Genomic DNA, 19120 nt, shown 5'->3' on the forward strand with positions numbered 1-19120 from the left:
AACTCAAACTAAATATTGGAATTCATAACACATGAAATTAATGGAATTCCTCAGAACAACTAGATGAAGATAGCAGGGCCTATGAACCATGTGTCAGCAGTGGTGGGGAAGAATCGTTTGCTGTTGGCATAGACACACAATAATACCAGAGAGAGGCTCAGAAGGCTCAAACATTCCAGGCCCGCTGGCGTACCGGACGCCAACTGTTTCAGCCGACAGCTGCATGTAGCAAAACACTCTTAATGAAAGTCTGGGAGATTATTTCATTATGTGCCTTATCATTATTTGCACGCGGCATGTCATTTTACTGGAGGCTGACAGTATGCAAACATTACAGAGAGAGAGAGCTCCCTTTTTCCGGTGAAAAGGGTTGATATAAAACACGCTACACTGCCCGACCAACTGCCACTAAACCACTTAACTCGCTTGTTTTTTACGTTACAGGAAATGACCCGTGCAGAGAGGGAGGGTGAGAGGTAGGTGTTGTCTTTCTTGAGTAAACAGTCTCACTGGGTCTACTAAAAAGCCTCTGCTAACTGCTTTTGATGGTCTCTAAGTTCAGCTCGGTCCAGCATTAGCACTTAGCACTTAGCATTGTGTCAGAGATAGCGTGTCGGAGTTAGTGTGGCGTTGCCGTGAGAACACACCTGTCCCAGTGTGCACTCCATGGCCCCCAGAAAGTCAGCCTCCTTGATGCCGTTGTGATTGCTGCTGATGTCATAGAGCTCGTAACGTAGCCGCTGTACCTCCTCAAAGTAGAAGTCCACGGTGAAGACTTTAGAAAAGGTGGGGCTTATAGAGCTACGGATCACCTCTGTCCTGTCAACCTGCAGAGAGAGATAATGAGAGAGAGAGATAATGAGAGAGAGAGATAATGAGAGAGAGAGAGAGAGAGAGAGAGAGAGAGAGAGAGAGAGAGAGAGAGAGAGAGAGAGAGAGAGAGAGAGAGAGAGAGAGAGAGAGAGAGAGAGAGAGAGAGATAAATGAGTGTGTGCCCAGTGGGTTTATTCCATTGGAGGCTCCTCAGAGAAGGAAGGGGAGGACCATCATCCTCATTGAATTTCAGAAATAAATAAAATAGTGAAACATCTAAAAGGTTATCACTTTAAGATAAAACTAAACTAAATATATTCACGTCACCAAATAATTGATTAAAATACACTGTTTTGCAATGAAGGTCTACAGTAGCCTCAATAGCACTCTGTAGGGTAGCACCATTGTGTAGACGGAGGACAGCTAGCTTCCGTCCTCCTCTGTATACATTGACTCCAATACAAAACCTAGGAGGCTTCTGGTTCTCACCCCCTTCTATAGAGTTACACAGTTTTTATGACAACTTCCGGAGAACGTCCTCTAACCTATTAGAGCTCTTGCAGCATTAACTCCTCACCCTCCCTCTCTAAAATCCAAGATGGCGTAGTAGTGGGATGTCTGTTTTGATTGTCTTGTCCTGTCATTTGTATATATCGTTTTATATCTTCGTATATATTTTTTACATTTTCAATCTCATTTTCCATCTACGGACTGAACATACTCTCCTGCAACCCGCCTCACCCAATGTGGTATGGATCTGCTATTTTGTACACTTTAGAACCGGAACCCCTTCAGGAGCTAGCCAGCTAACTAGCTACTAGCTAGTAGTCAGTTAGCCACTGCTAGCGGTCATCACCGTTAACTCGGACTGCCAGCCTCAGCCCGGTCAACTCCTGCCAGCGCGATATCTACCCAGAGCATATCGGACTGCTTTTTCTCTACCACATCTCCAGATTTCTACCGCAAGCTCTGAACCTTTACTCCAGATCATTTCAGCTAGCTAGCTGCTATCCGAGTGGCTACTCCTGGCTAACGTCTCTGTCCCGAAGCAAGCACCAGTTAGCCTGGAGCTAGCCTCGAACCTTGCCCATCTCCCGGCTAGCCGAAGAGATCAATCAAGCAATTCCTGGCTTCAATTACCTCTTTTGCCAATTGGCCTGGACCCTTTGCTGCCGACATGGAACCCCGCTGATCCATCAAGACTGGTCTACTGACGTAACCATCAGAGGGGGTTTCAACAGGCTCTCACGTTGCGACGTCCCCCTAAGGCCCATCTGCTAGCCTGCTGCTAGCCCCGGCATGCTAGCTGTCTGAATCGCCGTGCCTCCAGCTCGCCTAGCTACTCACTGAACCCTATGATCACTCAGCTACACATGCCTCTCCCTAATGTCAATATGCCGTGTCTATTGATGTTTTGGAGAGTAATTTTTGTCTTATTTCACTGCAGAGCCTCCAGCCCTGCTTAATATGCCTTAGCTAGCCCTTATGTTCCACCCCCCACACATGCCGCGAATGGCTTAAATGGTGCCTCTAAAGACAAAACCTCTCTCATCATCACTCAATGCCTAGGCGTACCTCCACTGTACTCACATCCTACCATACCCTTGATTGTACATTATGCCTTGAATCTATTCTTCTGCCCCCAGAAACCTGCTCCTTTTACTCTCTGTTCCGAACGCACTAGACGACAAGTTATTTTAGCCTTTAGCCGTACTCTTATCCTACTCCTCCTTTGTTCCTCTGGTGATGTAGAGGTTAACCCAGGCATTGCTGCCCCCAGCATCACTCCCATTCCCCAGGTGCTCTCATTTATTGACTTCTGTAACTGTAAAAGTATTGGTTTCATGCATGTTAACATTAGAAGCCTCCTCCCTAAGTTTGTTTTACTCACGGCTTTAGCACACTCCTCCAACCCAGATGTCTTAGCCATGTCTGAATCCTGGCTTTGAAAGACCACCGAAAATCCTGACATTTCCATCCCATCCCAGCCCTGGACACCATATGTGATTTGATCGCCCCCCATCTATCTTCAGAGTTCGAACTGTTAGGTGACCTAAACTGGGACATGCTGAACATCCCGGCCGTCCTACAATCTAAGCTAGATGCCCTCAATCTCACATAAATTATCAAGGACCCTACCAGGTACAACCCTAAATCCGTAAACATGGGCACCCTCTTAGATATCATCCTGACCAACGTGCCCTCTAAATAAACCTCTGCTGTCTTCAACCAGGATCTCAGCGATCACTGCCTCATTGCCTGCGTGCGTAACGGGTCCGTAACGGGTCCAAAGACACTGTAAAGTCCATGGAGAATAAGAGCACCTCCTCCCAGCTGCCCACTGCACTGAGGATAGGAAACACTGTCATCACTGATCAAACGATAATTGATCATTTCAATAAGCATTTTTTCCACGGTTGGCCATGCTTTCCACCTGGCTCCCCCTACCCCGGCCAACATCTTGCCCAACCCTCCCCCACTTCTCCTTCACCCAAATCCAGACAGCTGATGTTCTGAAAGGACTGCAAAATCTGGATCCCTACAAATCAGCCGAGCTAGCTTCTTGCCACTAGGGGGGTGCCATTTCGACATAGTCCAAATTCGTTTCCAAATTAAACTGCCTCGTACTCAATTCTTGCTCGTACAATATGCATATTATTATTACTATTGGATAGAAAACACTCTCTAGTTTCTAAAACCGTTTGAATTATATCTGTGGGTGAAACAGAACTCGACTTAGAGCAATTTTCATATGTGTATGTCAGAATGCAGAATTTTACTGGCTGTTCTGAGACCTGTGTATTAATTTGCCTGTCCTCTATTGGTTGAGATGCACTGCATACGCCTTCCCCTGGGTGTCAGCGAATAGGGAGACTTGAAATGGACTTTCTGCGTAGTTCCCAAAGGTTATAAATTGATTGGAATCACGGTGGCCGTTCTTTTGGATCTTCGCTCGGGCGCAAAGAGGAGCTTGGCATGTCGTTGTAGAAGCTCTGGTTTTAGCTCCTTAGATAATTCCGGTCATGTTTTTATTCGATATAGGCTTTAAAGACATCATAATCTTGTTATTTTGAACCAAATTATTTCAGTTTATGTCAGTATATTGCGATTTTCGGGTATTTATTTCCTTGGCGCTGTAGGAACTTGGGTATCTCTCTCTTTCGTGCTAATGTTTACTGCTAATTGCAACTCTGAAGACAACGTTCTCCAACCTAGCAACGATTCTTTTGGACAAAGGACACCTATCCCAAGATTCTGATGAGAGTTCATCGAAAAGTAAGAACTATTTATGCTGATAATTCATTGTTCTGTTGAAAAAAGTAAAATGCATGAGACGCCATTTCTTGCAGTGTAGCCTTGCGTTATCGGACCCTGTATTGCGCAGTAAGGTTAATTTAAAAAATGTAATTCAGCGATTGCATTAAGAACTAATTTGTCTTTCAATTGCTGTCCAAACTGTATTTTTTTAGTCAAGTTTTTGAATAGTTTTCGATAAGTATAGGTGCCGTTCCAAGATGGCGCCGGAGAGAGAGAGATTGCTTGAGAGTTTGGACACTATTCTCAATGTATAAGCACGATTTCTGCCGCTAAATATGCACATTTTCGAACAAACTCTATATGAATTGTGTAATATGATGTTACAGGACTGTCATCTGAAGAATTCTGAGAAGGTTAGTGAAAAAAATTATATATTTTGGTGGTTTATACGTTATAGCTATTTTTGCCTTGAATCAATGCTGGTGTGATGTTCGCTATTGTGCTAAGCTAATATAACGCTATATTGTGTTTTCGCTGTAAAACACTTAGAAAATCTGAAATATTGTCTGGATTCACAAGATCTGTGTCTTTCAATTGCTGTACGCTGTGTATTTTTAAGAAATGTTTTATGATGAGTAATTAGGTAATACCCGTTGCTCTCTGTAGTTATTCTAGTCGCTTTGGTGAGTTTTGTGATAGTGGCTGCAATGGTAAACTATGATTTATACCTGAAATATGCACATTATTCTAACAAAACATATGCTATACAATAAATATGTTATCAGACTGTCGTCTGATGAAGTTTTTTCTTGGTTAGTGGCTATTTATATCTATATTTGGTCGAATTAGTGATGGCTACCTATGCAGGAAAAAAATGGTGGAAAAAAAGTTGTCTTTTTTTGCTATGGTGGTTAGCTAATAGAAATACATATTTTGTCTTCCCTGTAAAACATTTAAAAAATCGGAAATGATGGCTGGATTCACAAGATCTGTATCTTTCATTTGGTGTCTTGGACTTGTGATTTCATGAACATTTTATTATATGATATCCCTGTAGCTTTAGGCTAGGCTATGCTAGTCAGCTTTTGTGATGGGGGGGATCCCGGATCCGGGTTTGGTAGCAGTGAAAGGCTAGACAATCTGGACCCTCTCTTTCTAAAAGAATCCGCCGAAATTGTTGCAACCACTATTACTAGCCTATTCATCCTCTCTTTTGTATCCTCTGAGATGCCCAAAGATTGGAAAGCTGCCCTCCCCTCTTCAAAGGGGGAGACACTCTAGACCCAAACTGTTATAGACCTAAATCCATCCTGCCCTGCCTTTCTAAAATCTTCGAAAGTCAAGTTAATAAACAGATCACTGACCATTTCGAATCCCACCGTACCTTCTCCACTATGCATTCTGGTTTCCGAGCTGGTCATGGGTGCACATCAGCCACGCTCAAGGTCCTAAACGATATCATAACCACCATCGATAAAAGACAGTACTGTGCAGTCTTCTTCATCGACCTGGCCAAGGCTTTCGACTCTGTCAATCACCGAATTCTTATCGGCAATAACTCAATAGCCTTGGTTTCTCAAATGACTGTCTCGCCTGGTTCACCAACTACTTCTCAGATAGAGTTCAGTGTGTCAAATCGGAGGGCCTGTTGTTCGGACCTCTGCCAGTCTCTATGGGGGTGCCACAAGGTTAAATTCTTGGGCCGACTCTTTTCTCTGTATATATCAATGATATCTCTCTTGCTGCTGATGATTCTCTGATACACCTGTACGCAGACGACACCATTCTGTATACATCTGGCCCTTCTTTGCAAACTGTGCTAACAAACCTCCAAACAAGCTTCAATGCCATACAACACTTATTTCGTGGCCTCCAACTGCATTTAAATGCTAGTACAACTAAGTGCATGCTCTTCAATCAATTGATGCCCGCACCCGCCCGCCCGACCAGCATCACTACTCTGGACGGTTCTGACTTAGAATATGTGGACAACTACAAATACCTAGGTGTCTGGTTAGACTGTAAACTCTCCTTCCAGACTCACATTAATTGAATCCTAAATTAAATCTAGAATTGGCTTCCTTTTTCGCAACAAAGCATCCTTCACTCATGCTGCCAAACATACCCTCTTAAAACTGACTATCCTACCGATCCTTGACTTCGACGATGTCATTTACAAAATAGCCCCGAACACTCTACTCAGAAAACTGGATGTAGTCTATCACAGTGCCATCCGTTTTATCACCAAAGCCCCATATACTAACCACCATTGCAACCTGTATGCTCTCGTTGGCTGGCCCTCACTACATACCCGTCGCCAAACCCACTGGCTCCAGGTCATCTATAAGTCTTTGCTAGGTAAAGCACCGCCATATCTCAGCTCACTGGTCACCATAGCAACACCCACCTGTAGCACACGCTCCAGCAGGTATATTTCACTGGTCATCCCCAAAGCCAACACTTCCTTTGGCCACCTTTCCATCCAGTTCTCTGCTGCCAATGACTGGAACGAATTGCAAAAATCTCTGAAGATGGAGTCTTATATCTCCCTCTAACTTTAAGCACCAGCTGTCTGAGCAGCTTACCTATCACTGTACCTTTACACAGCCAATCTGTAAATAGTACACCCGACTACCTCATCCCCATTTTATTACTTACCCTCTTCCTCTTTTGCACCCCAGTATCTCTACTTGCACGTCACCATCTGCACATCTATCACTCCAGTATTAATGCTAAATTATAATTATTTTCGCCTCTATGGCCTATTTATTGCCTACCTCCCTACTCTTCTACATTTGCACACACTGTTCATAGATTTTTCTTTTTCTTTTCTTTTGTGTTATTAACTGTACGTTTGTTTATGTCTAACTCTGTGTTGTTGTTTTTGTCACACTGCTTTGCTTTATCTTGGCCAGGTCGCAGATGTAAATGAGAACTTGTTCTCAACTGGCCTACATAGTTAAATAAAGGTGAAATAAAATACAAATAAATAAATAAACTGACATGTTGTCCACCCAATCAAAGGATCAGAGAATGAATCTAGTACTGAGAGCATGATTTTGATTAGTTGACTTAAAGAGAGAGAAAGACAATAGTTGAACAGTTACGTATAAATGTATTTCTTCAAAAATGAAGGAGAAGCAAGAGAGAGAGAGAGCGAGAAAGAGAGAGAGAGAGTAAACTATATTTTGTATTTCTTTTAACGTTCACTTTCACTTACTTAGCTAGCAAATGCAGCTAGCTAGTTTAACCTACTCACACCCGGCTCAAACAAAGAGGGATGCTATGTTACCTAGCTGGCTATCCAATACTGGAACTATTCCAAGTCAAGGTAAGCATTTGGTTGAATTAATATATTTCCACCGTGGCTTGCCGGTGTAACTGCTAAACTGCTTGCTAACTGTACACTGTACAGCATGATTGTAGCAGGTTTACTAATGCATTCGTTTTCTACTAGCTATGTTGACTTGACATTGGCTAAATTGGTGATAACAATGTAGGCTGTGTGTAGCGGTTATGATATGAAGGTTTAGCTTGGAATGTTTTTTTTGCCTAGTCACAGACAGCTCATGTGTTATGCACTGAAGTCCACAAGCAAAGGGAAAATGTGAGAAAAGGAGAGAGTGTAGATGTGAGAAGGAATTATCCAACGATCAAAATTATCATGCTGTTTGTATATGGGGCGGCAGGTAGCCTAGTGGTTAGAGTGTTGGACTAGTCACCGAAAGGTTGCAAGATCAAATTCCAGAGCTGACAAGGTAAAAGATCTGTCGTTCTTCCCCAGAACAAGGCATTTAACCCACTGTTCCTAGGCCGTCATTGAAAATAAGAATATGTTCTTAACTGACCTGCCTAGTAAAATAAATAAATATTGCTGCTATGGAAGTGAAATGTGTTTGCGTCCTATCAGTGGTATATTAATTCTGTTGAAAAAAAGATATTAAACGGAAGCAAACGGAAAGAAATGGGAATAAACATACTTGAATCTGTCCAAAAGAAACTCTTGTTTGCAACTGTTGGACTAATTACAGAACCCTAGATCAGCTAGATGAAGGCGAGGGTGTGCAAGGAGATATTTAATGTGTCTCTGTCGGTCATCCAATTACTCAAATTTCTTGCGACCTTTGCCCCTACATTGAAAACTTAAATTCATAGGCTAAGTTGTAGCAACCTCATGATGGGTATGGGGATAATTAGAGTATCATGTAGTAGCCTAAACCTATCGCTGTTACATTGAGCTAGGTGAATGGAATATGAACGACAGGCGGCAGGTAGCCAAGTGGTTAGAGTGTTGGACTAGTAACCAAAAGGGTGCAAGATCAAATCCCCGAGCTGACAAGGGAAAAAATCTGTTGTTCTGTCCCTGAACAAGGCAGTTAACCCACTGCTCCCCGGTAGGCCATCATTGAAAATAAGAATTTGTTCTTAACTGACTTGCCTAGTTAAATAAAATCCAATATGCTACAGTAGAAATAAGGCCATGCTCATAAAAAATATATTGTCCTCCCTCATCTTAAATGGCACCGACCGCCACTGGTATATTCCAATAGTGTTTGTCTGAGGGGAGAGGGACACAATGCAGAAATAATGATATCTATTGATATTTTAATGTTGCATTTTTTTTGGTTCAGCAATTTAGCTTCAGGCAGGCGTAAATTGGTTGCTGAGATGTCTTTCTTGGCAGTGCCATCTGGCTGTTAAGTAGAAGTATTGAGATCTAGTGCCAGACTAACACACCCAACAGGCAGTAAGACAGACAACAATAGAAGGACCTAACAGGCAGTAAGACAGACAACAATAGAAGGACCTAACAGGCAGTAAGACAGACAACAATAGAAGGACCTAACAGGCAGTAAGACAGAGAACAATAGAAGGACCTAACAGGCAGTAAGACAGAGAACAATAGAAGGACCTAACAGGCAGTAAGACAGAGAACAATAGAAGGATCTATAGTAGAGGAACAGACAACAGTAGAAGGATCTATAGTAGAAGAACATACAACAATAGAAGGATCTATAGTAGAAGAACAGACAACAATAGAAGGATCTATAGTAGAAGAACAGACAACAATAGAAGGACCTATAGTAGAGGAACAGACAACAATAGAAGGATCTATAGTAGAGGAACAGACAACAATAGAAGGATCTATAGTAGAGGAACAGACAACAATAGAAGGATCTATAGTAGAAGAACATACAACAATAGAAGGACCTATAGTAGAGGAACAGACAACAATAGAAGGATCTATAGTAGAGGAACAGACAACAATAGAAGGATCTATAGTAGAAGAACAGACAACAATAGAAGGATCTATAGTAGAAGAACAGACAACAATAGAAGGATCTATAGTAGAGGAACAGACAACAATAGAAGAACATATAGTAGAAGAACAGACAACAATAGAAGGACCTATAGTAGAGGAACAGACAGCAATAGAAGGATCTATAGTAGAAGAACAGACAACAATAGAAGGATCTATAGTAGAAGAACAGACAACAATAGAAGGACCTATAGTAGAAGAACAGACAACAATAGAAGGATCTATAGTAGAGGAACAGACAACAATAGAAGGACCTATAGTAGAAGAACAGACAACAATAGAAGGATCTATAGTAGAGGAACAGACAACAATAGAAGGATCTATAGTAGAAGAACAGACAACAATAGAAGGACCTATAGTAGAAGAACAGACAACAATAGAAGGATCTATAGTAGAAGAACAGACAACAATAGAAGGATCTATAGTAGAAGAACAGACAACAATAGAAGGACCTATAGTAGAGGAACAGACAACAATAGAAGGACCTATAGTAGAAGAACAGACAACAATAGAAGGATCTATAGTAGAAGAACAGACAACAATAGAAGGACCTATAGTAGAGGAACAGACAACAATAGAAGGACCTATAGTAGAAGAACAGACAACAATAGAAGGATCTATAGTAGAAGAACAGACAGCAATAGAAGGATCTATAGTAGAAGAACAGACAACAATAGAAGGATCTATAGTAGAAGAACATACAACAATAGAAGGATCTATAGTAGAGGAACAGACAACAATAGAAGGATCTATAGTAGAAGAACAGACAACAATAGAAGGATCTATAGTAGAAGAACAGACAGCAATAGAAGGATCTATAGTAGAAGAACAGACAGCAATAGAAGGATCTATAGTAGAAGAACAGACAACAATAGAAGGATCTATAGTAGAAGAACAGACAACAATAGAAGGATCTATAGTAGAAGAACAGACAACAATAGAAGGATCTATAGTAGAAGAACAGACAACAATAGAAGGATCTATAGTAGAAGAACAGACAACAATAGAAGGACCTATAGTAGAGGAACAGACAGAGAGCAAGCTGCTACTCAGGGAGAAATGCACTTGAATTGAATCTCAACCACGTGTCTGTTTTGTGAAACCCCAGACGAGGAATCCCTCTGGTGCTGCTCAGTTTACATTGATCTGGGTTCATGTGTCCAAAATGGTGGCTGTGATGGTATCAGTCTGTTTCTGGGTGTCAGACTGAATTGAAGTCAGCATTTTACTGGATTCATGATGGCCATTTCAAAGAAAGTGTTACTCAATTGTGTTTCCCTTTCAGTTTTATATCATAAGGGATCAATGCTGTGTTCATACTATAAATTATATCTGCCAACATTGGGTCCCTTGCTCTGTTTTCAAGATTCATATTGTTATGCCTCACATCATGTGGTCCCTGATGGTGGAATACAATGGCATTTATCTGTTTTGTCCTGTGCCCTTTTCATGTGCCAGCTTGTGTCAGAGTACAGGTAGTCTCTTGTAATAGCCATGTGTCTCCTATAGAGGGGAATCTAGAGGTCTGATATGTGGCACAAGGCTAGAGTAAAGGCTTCTCTGTGTTCTAGATCCTCCCAACAATAGAAAGGAAATGTATTTTTGTTGTTGGACATTTTTGTCCCAATTTCACATGGAATAACCCTTCAATTAATCCCTTTGATCCAATGTACCACGTATTAGACATCAGACCACACCTGTCCAACTGCACTGACTTTGAAAACAAACAATTTATTTAACAAAGGGAAAATTGTAATGTACCTAATTGAACAAAATAAACACATTTTCTAAAGGGGCCACTTTTCCCTCCATCTCTCCCTGAGAGCCGGCTCTCTCTGTCTCACTGGCTGGTGAAAAGGCTGTGAAAAACATCACCGGCCCATTTAGTAGCTCCAGACAGATGTTCCCTGGTCACCATAGCAACATCTGCCTTATTCTCTAGCTCTGGCACCTACCCAGAATGAACATTGCACAGAAAGAGTAGATAGACATTACCAGATCCCCTCCTGACTCCACAGTGCCAGGATGTACACCTGTTATCAGAACTTCATCCAACATACCGACGGGGAGATCTAGTGAGTCTGTTGAACATCTGGTTGATCACAGTGCACCTTCTTTCAGATTCTGCTCCAGGTGTTTGGTTAAGTTAATGCTGCTCAGTTTATAAGGCCGTTGCATTCATATTCTCTATGTCTGAGTCACAGAGGAGGGAACAAACCTTGGAGCAACAGGTCCATTATGCAGGTCAGGAAGAAGATACAAGAGAGACCAATAGGACAAAGCCTCCGGGTTGAAAGCCAGTAGAATAATGAAAAAGTATATGAACATAGCATTAAAAAGATTGCGCTCCTATCTTTTTACTTACACCCTCTAGACCAAAGGAGAGGAGAGGAAGGGAGATTGAACACGATTAGATAACAGAGGAAAAGATGGAGAGGAGAGAGGAAGAGAGGAGAGAGGAAGAGATGAGAGGAAGAGAGATGAGAGGAGAGATGAGTGAGGCGAGGAAGAAAGGAGAGGAGGAAGAGAGGAGAGAGGAGAGGAGGAGAGGAGAGAGGAGAGAGGAAGAGTGGAAGAGTGGAGAGAGGAAGGGTGGAGAGAGGAAGGGTGGAGAGAGGAGAGGACAGGAGAAGAAGAGAGGAAGAGAGGAGAGGAGAGGGAAGAGATGAAGAGAGGAGGAGTGGAGAGGAGAGAGGAAGAGGAGGAGAGAGGAGGAGAAGGGAGAGATGAGAGGAGACAGGAGAGAGGAGAGTGGAGAGAAGAAGAGAGGAGGAGAGGAAGAGAGGAGAGGGAGAGAGGAGAGATGAGAGGAGAGATGAGAGGAGAGATGAAGTGAGGAGAGTGGAGAGGAGGAGAGTGGAGAGGAGGAGAGATGAGAGAGGAGAGAGGAGAGGAGAGAGGAAGAGCGGAAGAGTGGACGAGGAGAGAGGAGAGGAGAGAGGAGAAGAGAGAGGAAGAGTGGAGAGGACAGAGGAGGAGAGGAGAGAGGAGAAGAGATGAGAGAGGAGAGAGGAGGAGAGAGGAGATAGGAGAGGAAAGAGGAGAAGAGAGGAAGAGTGGAAAAGTGGAGAGAGGAGAGGAGAGTGGAAGAGAGGAGAAGAGCGACGAGTAAGAGAGGGGAGGAGAGAGGAAGAGAGGAAGAGAGGAGCTAGGAAGAGAGGAAGAGATGAGAGGAGAGAGGAAGAGGGGAAGATATGAGAGGAGAGAGGAAGAGGGGATAAGAAGAGAGTAGGAGAGATGAGAGGAGACGGGAGAGAGGAAGAGAGGAAGAGTGTAGAGGAGAGAGTAAGTGAGGAGAGGAGAGAGGAAGAGAGGAGAGAAAAGAGAGGAGAGGAGAGAGGAGAGGAGAGAGGAGAGGAGAGATGAGAGGAGAGATGAGAGATGAGAGGAGACAGGAGAGAGGAGACAGGAGAGAGGAGACAGAAGAGAGAAGACAGGAGAGAATGGAGGAGATGAGAGAGGAAGAGAGGAGGAGAGGAAGAGAGGAGAGGAAGAGAGGATGAGAGATGAGAGGAGAGAGATGAGAGGAGAGATGAGAGATGAAGTGAGGAGAGTGGAGAGGAGGAGAGTGGAGAGGAGGAGAGAGGAGAGGAGAGAGGAGAAGAGAGGGGAGTGGAAAGAAGAGTGGAGAGGAAGAGTGGAAAAGTGGAGAGAGGAAGAGTGGAGAGAGTAGAGAGGAAGAGTGTAGAGGAGAGAGTAAGTGAGGAGAGGAGAGAGGAAGAGAGGAGAGAAAAGAGAGGAGAGGAGAGAGGAGAGGAGAGATGAGAGGAGAGATGAGAGATGAGAGGAGACAGGAGAGAGGAGAGAGGAGAGAGGAGAGTGGAGAGTGGAGAGAGGAGAGGAGATGAGAGAGGAAGAGAGGAGGAGAGGAAGAGAGGAGAGGAAGAGAGGATGAGAGATGAGAGGAGAGAGATGAGAGGAGAGATGAAGTGAGGAGAGTGGAGAGGAGGAGTGGAGAGGAGAGGAGGAGAGAGGAGAGGAGAGGAGAGAGGAGAAGAGAGAGGAGAGGAAAGAGGAGGGGAGAGGAAGAGTGGAGAAGTGGAGAGAGGAAGAGTGGAGAGAGGAGAGGAGAGTGGAAGAGAGGAGAAAAGTGACGAGTAAGAGAGGGGAGGAGAGAGGAAGAGAGGAAGATAGGAGAGGAGAGAGGAAGAGAGGATAAGAAGAGAGTAGGAGAGATGAGAGGAGAAGGGAGAGAGGAGAGAGGAAGAGAGGAAGAGTGTAGAGGAGAGAGGAGAGAGAGGAGAGAGGAAGAGAGGAGAGAGTAGAGGTGAGAGGAGAGATGAGAGGAATAGCGGAATAGAGGAAGAGAGGAAAGGAGAGGAAAGGAGAGGAGAGGGGGAGCAGGGTCTCTAAGATGAAGAGAGGGAGAGAGGAGAAGAGAAGGGGAGCAGGGTCTCTAAGATGAAGAGAGGGAGAGAGGAGAAGCAGGGTCACTAAGATGAGGAGAGGGAGAGAGGAGAGGAGAGCAGGGTCTCTAAGATGAAGAGAGGGAGAGAGGAGAGAGGAGAGGGGGAGCAGGGTCTCTAAGATGAGGAGAGGGAGAGAGGAGAGGAGAGAAGGAGCAGGGTCTCTAAGAAGAGTGACGAGTAAGAGAGGGGATGAGAGAGGAAGAGAGGAAGAGAGGAGCTAGGAAGAGAGGAAGAGAGGAGAAGAGAAGAGAGGAGAGAGGAAGAGAGGAAGATAGGAGAGGAGAGAGGAAGAGAGGATAAGAAGAGAGTAGGAGAGATGAGAGGAGAAGGGAGAGAGGAGAGAGGAAGAGAGGAGAGAGTAGAGGAGAGAGGAGAGGAGAGATGAGAGGAATAGCGGAATAGAGGAAGAGAGGAAAGGAGAGGAAAGGAGAGGAGAGAGAGGGGGAGCAGGGTCTCTAAGATGAAGAGAGGGAGAGAGGAGAGGAGAGGAGAAGATGAGCAGGGTCTCTAAGATGAAGAGAGGGAGAGAGGAGAGGAGAGGGGGAGCAGGGTCTCTAAGATGAAGAGAGGGAGAAAGGAGAGGAGAAGAGGAGCAGGGTCTCTAAGATGAAGAGAGGGAGAGAGGAGAGGAGAAGAGGAGCAGGGTCTCTAAGATGAAGAGAGGGAGAGAGGAGAGGAGAAGATGAGCAGGGTCTCTAAGATGAAGAGAGGGAGAGAGGAGAAGCAGGGTCTCTAAGATGAAGAGAGGGAGAGAGGAGAGGAGAGGGGGAGCAGGGTCTCTAGATGAAGAGAGAGAGAGAGGAGAGGGGGAGCAGGGTCTCTAGATGAAGAGAGGGAGAGAGGAGAGAGGAGAGGGGGAGCAGGGTCTCTAAGATGAAGAGAGGGAGAGAGGAGAAGCAGGGTCTCTAAGATGAAGAGAGGGAGAGAGGAGAGAGGAGAGGAGGAGCAGGGTCTCTAGATGAAGAGAGGGAGAGAGGATAGAGGAGAGGGGGAGCAGGGTCTCTAGATGAAGAGAGGGAGAGAGGAGAGGAGAGGAGAGGAGAGGAGAGGAGAGGAGAGGAGAGGAGAGGAGAGGAGAGGAGAGGAGAGGAGAGGAGAGGAGAGGAGAGGAGAGGGGGAGCAGGGTCTCTAGATGAAGAGAGGGAGAGAGGAGAGAGGAGAGGGGGAGCAGGGTCTCTAAGATGAAGAGAGGGAGAGAGGAGAGGAGAGGGGGAGCAGTGTCTCTAAGATGAAGAGAGGGAGAGAGGAGAGGAGAGGGGGAGCAGGGTCTCTAAGATGAAGAGAGGGAGAGAGGAGAAGCAGGGTCTCTAGATGAAGAGAGGGAGAGAGGAGAGGAGAGGGGGAGCATGGTCTCTAGATGAAGAAGAGAGGGAGAGAGGAGAGAGGAGAGGGGGAGCAGGGTCTCTAAGATGAAGAGAGGGAGAGAGGAGAGGAGAGGGGGAGAAGGGTCTCTAAGATGAAGAGAGGGAGAGAGAGGAGAGGAGAGGAGAGGAGAGGAGAGGAGAGGAGAGGAGAGGAGAGGAGAGGAGAGGAGAGGAGAGGAGAGGAGGAGCAGGGTCTCTAAGATGAAGAGAGGGAGAGAGGAGAGGAGAGGAGGAGCAGGGTCTCTAAGATGAAGAGAGGGAGAGAGTAGAGGAGAGGGGGAGCAGGGTCTCTAAGATGAAGAGAGGGAGAGAGTAGAGGAGAGGGGGAGCAGGGTCTCTAAGATGAAGAGAGGGAGAGAGGAGAGGAGAGGAGAGGAGAGGAGAGGAGAGGAGAGGAGAGGAGAGGAGAGGAGAGGAGAGGAGAGGAGAGGAGAGGAGAGGAGAGGAGGAGGAGCAGGGTCTCTAAGATGAAGAGAGGGAGAGAGGAGAGGAGCAGATATGGGAAAAGAAAGGAGGGTCTAATTTGACAAGAGAAGTTATTCCACCACACGTGTTAACACCCAAACATACAGTAGCTCAGACATTTGCATTTTCTCAGACAAGCCTGTTAAAAGGCTGCTCTCTAAAAATACACTTTTTCAGAGTACTTCTGGTGCGGTGAAGCTCGATGTCTCTGCCTCGCTAACACTTCAGCCTCATTGTTGTGTTGCCATGGTGCCAACATTGATATGAGGAGGGAGAGAGACCTGATTTTACAGCAAGCACTTCAGACGGCCCAAAAATGTCAAGCAACTGTCCCAGAGGAACCTCCCTGGAACCCTGCCGGACCAACCAGGGACCAACCAGGGACCAACCAGGCTCCAACGCTGGCTGGAAAGGATGCAGAGGGAGGGTGAGAGCGAGACGTGTGTCCTCATGTGATCGTCTGCCTGAAAAAGATCTGTGTGTTCCAGAAGCTTCACTCAACCTGTCACCCTGGAGAAGACGCGCTAATCAAAGACATTTTTCTCTCATGTCTCTCATCTTTCTCTCCCTTCTTCAACATGGGTCCGTGACCCACACAAAGTAACCAACCAAGCCCATATTAGCACATTTCTCCTCAGTTCCTCCTCTTCACTCTTCCCATTGGTGGCCACTGGGTTTGATTGCATTCATATCACATAATATAATTTAATATTATTTCACATTCCCACCTCCACATTAGGCAGTCAGAGCGCAGGCTGCGGGTTAGAGGTCGTTTCCCTGAGGCTAATCAACGTCAGCCTTTTCTCATATGACTCTCTTGCAGAATGGAGGACCCACGGGGGCACACGGTGGAGCTGGGAAATGCCACCCTGCATACATTACCATTTCAACCTTCTCTGTGCTCCGCAGCGACAATAATTCTCCTCTTCGTTAGTTTGTCATTTTAAAGGCTAAGTGGAGTATAATGTAATAGCTCATATGAACCACTACAGGTAACAGATGCTTGACCCTAGATAACTGTAAATAACTGACCATCATGAGAAGCAAAACATTTAGTGATACTCCCACCAACTATTTAATAAACTAGGGCTTCTCAGAAACCTTCAGAAACCTCTAAATGATTCCTTAAACCTTTGAAACTGGAACCTGGAGGACAAATGTTCCCACTTTGGCTGTACTGCTTCATCAGGATGCCAATATCCTGTCTGTTCGTCGCCACATTACAGAGAGGGGTGTCTGAATGGGTTCACAGACACGCCTCCTACATCAGATAGTGTAACTTAATGCTCCAGAGGTGATTACACTGCTCACAAATGATTAGGCTCTTTTCACCATCGCAATTACGATTCTTTAGATGAGTGCAACTCGTGTGACGTAATGGGCGAGAGAGAGAGACAGAAGTTACTGTTTGTGTGTGTGTGTCCGCGTGGGCGTGCGCGTGGGCGTGCGTGTGCGTGTGTGTGTGTGTGTGTGTGTGTGTGTGTGTGTGTGTGTGTGTGTGTGTGTGTGTGTGCGTGCGTGCGTGCGTGCGTGCGTGCGTGCGTGCGTGCGTGCGTGCGTGCGTGCGTGCGTATTAATGATGGAAAACAAACTTACGAACGCAAAAGAGATGTTCAGCTCATGCCAACATCTGGTGCAGAAGAGTCAAGCTGAGTGGAGACAAGTGTACATTTCACAGGAGTCAAACCCAGCACTTTGACAAGTGTACACTTCACAGGAGTCAAACCCAGCACTTTGACAAGTGTACACTTCACAGGAGTCAAACCCAGCACTTTGACAAGTGTACACTTCACAGGAGTCAAACCCAGCACTTTGACAAGTGTACACTTCACAGGAGTCAAACCCAGCACTTTGACAAGTGTACACTTCACAGGAGTCAAACCCAGCACTTTGACAAGTGTACACTTCACAGGAGTCAAACCCAGCACTTTGACAAGTGTACACTTCACAGGAGTCAAACGCAGCACTTTGATAAGTGTACACTTCACAGTAACCCAAGACCTCCACTTGACAGAAATCAGAACAACAATATCTGACATCGCTGCACAAGTATATGAAGACGTATTATTACTGCAGATACAGTAACTCTGCTATTCAACGCGGAGACCAATGAGTGATGTTATAAGTGCCACCCACAACAACATTTATAAGTCCGGTTACCCAGAATCCAGTTCAAATGGGTAGTCAAGGAGTAATCAAACCAATACTGTTCTTTTCTCAAGGTAGGACTGGGTGCTATACCGTATTCTACGATATACTGTATCAGTATTGATGCATGGACCGGTTCAGGTTTTTACTTTACCTTCTATAATGGTATTTGAATGTTTGGTTTGTTAAATGTTAAACGCAGTGTGTAACATCCCATTTTTATAGTTTACTTCGCTACTTGAGTCATCTCTCTCTGCTCTCTCTCTCTCCACGCAGCTTTTCACACAGACCTAGCCCCGCCCCACACAGACCTAGCCCCGCCCCTGTCACTTAAGGAGCACATTTGTTGTTCCTCGACCAGGGGACACTTGTGTTCAGTCTGCATGGTCACTGCAGCACATACAACAATGTTGATGACAACGATGCTGTTTTCACCTTGCTTCTGTTGTTTGTGCAACAGTATCTTCTAAATCAAAGAGGAATATGCAAATCACGAATATGTTAGCTACATGAAATAGCTACATTAAATGTAACCAAAGATTATAAGGTCTCCTAGGAAACACTTATCAACACTGTGGTTCCTACCCTGTCACAAAACATTTTTGTCATGTTTTTCTTTAAGTTTCTCTATGTGTACAGAAAAAGCAGAAATAACAACTAATCATGAATGCATTGCTTAGCTTTCAATATGGCTGCCAAGCTGATACATTCACAGTAACACTGTTGCCAATTAATGGAGGAACACCGAAGGGAACGTCAGGACAAAGGATTCCACAACGGCATAGTTGGAATGTTGTCCTTTTTTCAAATCTGTCTAAACATGGGCTTATATGCCTGTTTTAATGAGCATGTGTTGGTGTGTGTTTGCATCATTCGTGTGTGTGTGTGTGTGTGTGTGTGTGTGTGTGTGTGTGTGTGTGTGTGTGTGTGTGTGTGTGTGTGTGTGGAAAATGTTTGTCTCTGTATGTGTGTATGTGTGTTCGTGGGTGCGTGCATTCGGACTGTGGCATTACTTGAGATAACAGATGCTGCAGGCCCATTCAGCTCACTGGCTGACAGGCAATCTGCAGAGCAGTGTGAGTTCATGGGGAGACAGACCTCTATATATCAGACAGACAACCACACACAGACACACACAGACAGACAGACAGACAGACAGACACACACACACACACACACACACACACACACACACACACACACACACACACACACACACACACACACACACACACACACACGCACACGCACACGCACACGCACGCACGCACACACACACAAACCTTTTCCAATTGAAAGAAAAATAGACAGGGTTATAAATAATATATCAAAGATCGAGGAAA

The 19120-nt window shown here is 44.9% G+C and overlaps 1 protein-coding gene across 4 annotated transcripts in view; it reads right to left on the reverse strand.

Annotated features, from left to right (window-relative positions):
• Positions 1 to 19120, reverse strand: part of cpne4a (copine IVa) — a 91222-nt gene that overhangs the window by 44783 nt on the left and 27319 nt on the right. For all 4 annotated transcript variants that reach the window (XM_071396304.1, XM_071396302.1, XM_071396306.1 and 1 more), the window contains exon 3: positions 648 to 827. In XM_071396304.1, the coding sequence (XP_071252405.1) occupies positions 648 to 827 (180 nt within the window). The remainder of the gene's footprint in view (positions 1 to 647; positions 828 to 19120) is intronic.

The sequence above is a fragment of the Salvelinus alpinus genome, chromosome 4 (genome assembly GCF_045679555.1).
Source record: "Salvelinus alpinus chromosome 4, SLU_Salpinus.1, whole genome shotgun sequence".
Taxonomy (NCBI): domain Eukaryota; kingdom Metazoa; phylum Chordata; class Actinopteri; order Salmoniformes; family Salmonidae; genus Salvelinus; species Salvelinus alpinus.